The following is a 6965-nucleotide window of genomic DNA, read 5'->3' on the forward strand; positions in this document are numbered from 1 at the left end:
CTGGGGATAGTCAGAAAACAAGATAAAAATCGATATAGGAGAATGGTCAATCTGGAGACAGAATGGTTAATAAAAGTAATATACAGGGACATCCGTAGTCGTAGTCAGAAAACAAGATAAAAATAAAATATCTATATATAGGGGGAAAGTATAAGAAAAGTTTTCTTCAGGGGATTGTCAAATCTGGAGATAGAATGGTTAAAGGGGTACTCCAGTGGAAAACATTTTTTCTTAAATCAACTGGTGCCAAAAAGTTAACCAGATTTGTAAATTACTTTTATTAAAAAAATCTTTACCCTTCCAGTACTTTTTAGCAGCTGTATGCTACAGAGGAAATTCTTTTCTTTTTGAATTTCTCTTTTGTCTGGTCCACAGTGCTCCCTGCTGACACCTGATGTCCAGGAACTGTCCAGAGCAGGAGAAAATCATCATAACAAACCTATGCTGCTCTGGACAGTTCCTGATACAGGCCTCAGGTGTCAGCAGAGAGCACTGTGGACAAGACAAAAAAGAAATTCAAAAAGAAAAGAATCTCCTCTGTAGCATACAGCTGCTAATAAGTACTGGAAGGATAAAGATTTTTTAATGGAAGTAATTTACAAATCTGTTTTAACTTTCTGGCACCAGTTGATTTAAGAAAAAATGTTTTCCACTGGAGTACCCCTTTAACAGAAGTAATATACAGGGAGATCCGTAGTCGTAGTCGTAGTCAGTAGTGACTCTCCGGTTGTTGATGCTGAGGTAGTCAGGGTTATCCTGGAGGTTGTAGTTGGGTTGTTGCTTTCCAACTGTTGCAAAACTACAACTCCCAGCATGCCCGGACAGCCGTTGGCTGTCCGGGCATGCTGGGAGTTGTAGTTTTGCAACAGCTTGAGGGTCACAGATTGGAGACGCTAGTAAAAAGGTATCACTTCACGTAAGTTGGTGCCGGTGACGATTCCCATGGTCTCCATTGACTCATACAACCCTTCGATAGCTCAGATGGTAGAGCGGAGGACTGTAGAGGAGATACAGACATCCTTAGGTCACTGGTTCGATTCCGGTTCGAAGGACATTTTTTTAAATTTTTTGTAGCTTTAGTGTTTAACCCTTAGAATAGTCTTTTTCCTACAAATTTTTAGTTATTATTCTAGAAAAAGAAAAAAAACCTTCCGCCAAATTCCCCCCCCCCCCATCATATCAATGTCTCACGGCATTTCCTCTCTAATTTGTTTTTTTTTACAATTTCTCATTGTTAGCCAGCAGATAAAGAGTTAACACTTCTAGTCAGCTTCACAGTGTGGGCAACGTCTTGTAAAAAGTTACAGAAGACAAGGAGTATTGGCTTGAGTGGTGGCTCCAGGGGGTGGTTGGACCAAGATCGAATTAAAGCATTATCCTCGAAGGGGACCTCCAGGTCCCCCACCGAGTTCTCCAGGAGAGAAGATCCTTTCACTGAGGCTTCCAGGACAGGAAGTGACCTCGGCTCCCTCCCCCTCCCTTGTTTCACTGAGCTGCTGTGGAAGGAGCACACAGGACAGGAAGTGACTTCAGCTCCCTCCCTCCCCCTCCCTTGTTTCATTGAGCTGCTGGGGAAGGAGCACACGGGTTTGAGGAGAGCAGCATGAGTCTTGTCAACAAGCGCAGGGCCAGGGCGGCCATTGCCATCGCGATGATCCACCACTGTATGCAGAAGAAAAAGAAGAAGCGGAAGAAGAGGGCGTACTGGAGCAAGGACTGGCTGCAGTGTCGGGACTGCACCGCCAGCGCAACCATCTACCCCGAGTTCAAAGACGACAACCCCAATGACTTCAGGCAGTTCTTACGGATGTCGGACGCCAGCTTCAACTACCTCCTGCGCGTGGTCACCCCACTCATCCAGAAACAGGACACCTGCATGAGGAAGTCCATCACGGCCGAGCAGAGGCTGGTGGCCACGCTGCGCTTCCTGGCCACCGGCAGATCCTTCGAAGACCTGAAGTTTTCCACCGCCATCTCCCCACAGGCTCTGGGAGTCATCATCCCCGAAACCTGCAACGCCATCGTCCAGATGCTGAAGGGGAGATACCTACAGGTCTGTGGTTTTCTACAAGGTGTCGGGTTGTCATGATACAGTATGTAGTATGTGTTATACAGAATAGCAGTCATATCAATAGGGGGCAGTATACACAGTATACATCATCTCGTCTTAGGTTTAGTGTCCGTGTCCTGTGATGCATTGAACACTAGAAATACTATCACCAAGCATAGAGAAGAAAGACCCTCTGCTGGACACGACATTGTAGAGAGTTCTATGGCTGAAATTGTTATGGAGGTACATTATGGAGGGCTTTGTAGCTTGCACTCTTGTGGGGAACTTTGCAGAGAGCTCAGTGGCTGGCACTGCTATGGAGATGGAGAAACTTTTGTAGGGGGCTCTGTGTCTGCACTGTTGTGGGGGAGCTTTGCAGAGGCTGGCACTGTTATGGAGGGACATTGTAGAGGCCTTTGTGGCTGTCATTGTTATGGAGGAAATTTGTAGAGGGCTTTGTAGCTTGCACTTTTGTGGGGGAACTTTGCATAGGGCTCAGTGACTGGCACTGTTATGGAGAAACTTTTGTATGGGGCTCTGTGTCTGTACTGTTGTGGGGGAATTTTGCAGAGGCTGGCATTGTTATGGAGGAACATTGTAGAGGGCTCTGTGGCTGGCACTGTTTGGGAGGGACATTGTAGAGGGCTCTGTTGCTGGCACTGTTGGGGAGGGACATAGTAGAGGGCTCTGTGGCTGGCACTGTTAGGGAGGGACATTGTAGAGGGCTCTGTGGCTGGCACTGTTAGGGCGGGACATTGTGGAGGGCTCTGTGGCTGGCACTGTTAGGGAGGGACATTGTGGAGGGCTCTGTGGCTGGCACTGTTAGGGAGGGACATTGTGGAGGGCTCTGTGGCTGGCACTGTTGGGGAGGGACATTGTGGAGGGCTCTGTGGCTGGCACTGTTGGGGAGGGACATTGTGGAGGGCTCTGTGGCTGGCACTGTTGGGGAGGGACATTGTGGAGGGCACTGTGGCTGGCACTGTTGGGGAGGGACATTGTGGAGGGCACTGTGGCTGGCACTGTTGGGGAGGGACATTGTGGAGGGCTCTTTGGCTGGCACTGTTGGGGAGGGACAATGTGGAGGGCTCTGTGGCTGGCACTGTTGGGGAGGGACAATGTGGAGGGCTCTGTGGCTGGCACTGTTGGGGAGGGACAATGTGGAGGGCTCTGTGGCTGGCACTGTTGGGGAGGGACATTGTGGAGGGCTCTGTGGCTGGCACTGTTGGGGAGGGACATTGTGGAGGGCTCTGTGGCTGGCACTGTTATGGAGGGACATTGTGGAGGGCTCTGTGGCTGGCACTGTTGGGGAGGGACATTGCGGAGGGCTCTGTGGCTGGCACTGTTATAAAAGGAGGTTATAGAGGGCTCAGTAGCTGGCATTGTTATGGGGAAACTTTTGTAGGGGGCTCTGTCTGCATTGTTGTGGGGGAACATTGCAGAGACTGGCACTGTTATGGAGAAACTTTTATAGGGGGCTCTGTGTCTGTACTGTTGTGGGGGAATTTTGCAGAGGCTGGCATTGTTATGGAGGAACATTGTAGAGGGCTCTGTGGCTGGCACTGTTGGGGAGGGACATTGTAGAGGGCTCTGTGGCTGGCACTGTTGGGGAGGGACATTGTACAGGGCTCTGTGGCTGGCACTGTTAGGGAGGGACATTGTACAGGGCTCTGTGGCTGGCACTGTTAGGGAGGGACATTGTGGAGGGCTCTGTGGCTGGCACTGTTAGGGAGGGACATTGTGGAGGGCTCTGTGGCTGGCACTGTTAGGGAGGGACATTGTGGAGGGCTCTGTGGCTGGCACTGTTGGGGAGGGACATTGTGGAGGGCTCTGTGGCTGGCACTGTTGGGGAGGGACATTGTGGAGGGCTCTGTGGCTGGCACTGTTGGGGAGGGACATTGTGGAGGGCTCTGTGGCTGGCACTGTTGGGGAGGGACATTGTGGAGGGCTCTGTGGCTGGCACTGTTGGGGAGGGACATTGTGGAGGGCTCTGTGGCTGGCACTGTTGGGGAGGGACAATGTGGAGGGCTCTGTGGCTGGCACTGTTGGGGAGGGACAATGTGGAGGGCTCTGTGGCTGGCACTGTTGGGGAGGGACAATGTGGAGGGCTCTGTGGCTGGCACTGTTGGGGAGGGACAATGTGGAGGGCTCTGTGGCTGGCACTGTTGGGGAGGGACATTGTGGAGGGCTCTTTGGCTGGCACTGTTGGGGAGGGACATTGTGGAGGGCTCTGTGGCTGGCACTGTTATGGAGGGACATTGTGGAGGGCTCTGTGGCTGGCACTGTTATAAAAGGAGGTTATAGAGGGCTCAGTAGCTGGCATTGTTATGGGGAAACTTTTGTAGGGGGCTCTGTCTGCATTGTTGTGGGGGAACATTGCAGAGACTGGCACTGTTATGGAGAAACTTTTGTAGGGGGCTCTGTGTCTGTACTGTTGTGGGGGAATTTTGCAGAGGCTGGCATTGTTATAGAGGAACATTGTAGAGGGCTCTGTGGCTGGCACTGTTGGGGAGGGACATTGTAGAGGGCTCTGTGGCTGGCACTGTTGGGGAGGGACATTGTAGAGGGCTCTGTTGCTGGCACTGTTAGGGAGGGACATTGTAGAGGGCTCTGTGGCTGGCACTGTTAGGGAGGGACATTGTAGAGGGCTCTGTGGCTGACACTGTTAGGGAGGGACATTGTGGAGGGCTCTGTGGCTGGCACTGTTAGGGAGGGACATTGTGGAGGGCTCTGTGGCTGGCACTGTTAGGAAGGGACATTGTGGAGGGCTCTGTGGCTGGCACTGTTGGGGAGGGACATTGTGGAGGGCTCTGTTGCTGGCACTGTTGGGGAGGGACATTGTGGAGGGCTCTGTGGCTGGCACTGTTGGGGAGGGACATTGTGGAGGGCTCTGTGGCTGGCACTGTTGGGGAGGGACATTGTGGAGGGCTCTGTGGCTGGCACTGTTGGGGAGGGACAATGTGGAGGGCTCTGTGGCTGGCACTATTGGGGAGGGACAATGTGGAGGGCTCTGTGGCTGGCACTGTTAGGGAGGGACATTGTGGAGGGCTCTGTGGCTGGCACTGTTGGGGAGGGACATTGTGGAGGGCTCTGTGGCTGGCACTGTTGGGGAGGGACATTGTGGAGGGCTCTGTGGCTGGCACTGTTGGGGAGGGACATTGTGGAGGGCTCTGTGGCTGGCACTGTTGGGGAGGGACAATGTGGAGGGCTCTGTGGCTGGCACTGTTATAAAAGGAGGTTATAGAGGGCTCAGTAGCTGGCATTGTTATGGGGAAACTTTTGTAGGGGGCTCTGTCTGCATTGTTGCGGGGGAACATTGCAGAGACTGACATTATGGAGGAACATTGTGGAGGGTTCCTTGGCTGACATGGTTATGGAGAAACTTTGTAGAAGGGTTTGTAGCTAGCTCTGTTGTGGAGAACTTTGTAGAGGGCTCTATGGCTGGCACTGTTCTGGCAGGACAAGTTCATGGTCCTTATAAATGACTCTGTGGGTGACTGCTATGGGGACACTGTTTGCTATTACCAAGGTATCCATTTAGTTGGGTATTGGAGCCTGCAGTATCGGATATTTACACCATGAACATAACTAACAATCGTTTTTCTCCATCTCAGATTAGGCGACTAAACTAATAAAGCAGAACCCTAACACCCATTATCTTGGTCTCTTCCAGTTTCCTACGAAGCCGGAACAGTGGAACGAAGTCGCAAAACAATTTGATGACTATTGGAATTTTCCGAACTGCGGCGGAGCCTTAGGGGGGAGACACGTCCGGATCAACCCCCCTCCACACAGCGGCTCCTTCTACTACAACTACAAGGGCTTCTTCAGTATCGTGCTGATGGCCATCGTCAACGCCGAACACGAGTTTATTATGATCGATGTTGGCAAAAACGGGAGGATGTCTGATGGTGGGGTCATCGAGCAGACCCACTTCTACCATAAACTGAAGGAGGGCATGCTGAATCTACCCCAACCAGGGGAAACCAAAGAGGGGCTATACTATGTGTTTGTGACAGACGAGTCGTTTGCCCTCCATGACAATTTACTGACACCTTTCCCACAAAAAGGGATAACGGAGCAGAAGAAGATCTTCAACTATCGGCTTTCTAGGGCCAACCGGGTGGTGGAGAATGCCTTTGGTCTTCTACTGAGCCGATTCCGAATCTTCCACACGACCATCAACTTGTCACCCTATAAAATAGAGCTGGTGGTTATGGCTTGTTGTTTGCTCCATAACTATTTGAGAAGGAACGATAGCGCAGAATACGCACCTGCAAGTATGCTAGACCGGGAGAACCCCGATGACGGCTCAGTCATCCCAGGTGAATGGAGGTCTGGACCTGCTGGACTCATCCCGTTACAACCCATTCCACCACAGAAGACAAGTGGGGATGCAAAGAAAAATAGGGATCGGTATATGCACTATTTCAACGGGCCCGGCGCTGTGGCCTGGCAGGACGAGATGGTCTAGCACATGACTTCTTCAGGGGCAAATGCCCCTGAGTAGGTGATTGGGTTGGACCTCAGCTTCTAGAAGACTCTTCAAATGACAGTATTATAATTTATTATGGTGAATGTTATCCTCTGTAAATAAAGGTTCACAAACTTTACATTTCTCTCTTTCGGACATGATTAATAAAATATGTGCCCCCCCCCCCCCCCCAAGCCAACCGGGATGACTGCAGGCTGAGATCATTCTCATTGTTAGAGCTCGATATTCCTGCAGCTTTGTGACATGGGGAATGGGGGATTCATCATTTTTTGGGGGTAGTATTGTTATAGGGGATATGTTTTAGATCACAGGGGGTTCGATCGCTGGGACTCCCCACGATCTCCTGCACGGGAACCCAGCTCTCCCCGAGAATCAACTCCCGCATGAATCGGCACTGACACGCCTCTTCTATGTATCTGTATG

General features: G+C 51.3%; 1 protein-coding gene and 1 non-coding gene across 2 annotated transcripts; both read left to right on the forward strand.

The window, feature by feature from the left end:
• The first annotated feature begins 966 nt into the window (after positions 1 to 966).
• TRNAY-GUA (transfer RNA tyrosine (anticodon GUA)) lies at positions 967 to 1052 on the forward strand. The gene is given in 2 exon segments: positions 967 to 1003; positions 1017 to 1052. It is a non-coding gene; the product is annotated as a tRNA-Tyr (tRNA).
• A 309-nt stretch (positions 1053 to 1361) lies between these two features.
• On the forward strand, positions 1362 to 6660 carry LOC130360494 (uncharacterized). The gene is made up of 2 exons (XM_056562986.1): positions 1362 to 2053; positions 5721 to 6660. The coding sequence occupies exons 1-2, from the start codon at positions 1604 to 1606 to the stop codon at positions 6519 to 6521; spliced, it is 1251 nt and encodes a 416-aa protein (XP_056418961.1). The 5' UTR covers positions 1362 to 1603; the 3' UTR covers positions 6522 to 6660.
• The last annotated feature ends 305 nt before the right edge of the window (positions 6661 to 6965 follow it).

The sequence above is a fragment of the Hyla sarda genome, chromosome 3 (assembly GCF_029499605.1).
Source record: "Hyla sarda isolate aHylSar1 chromosome 3, aHylSar1.hap1, whole genome shotgun sequence".
Classification (NCBI taxonomy): domain Eukaryota; kingdom Metazoa; phylum Chordata; class Amphibia; order Anura; family Hylidae; genus Hyla; species Hyla sarda.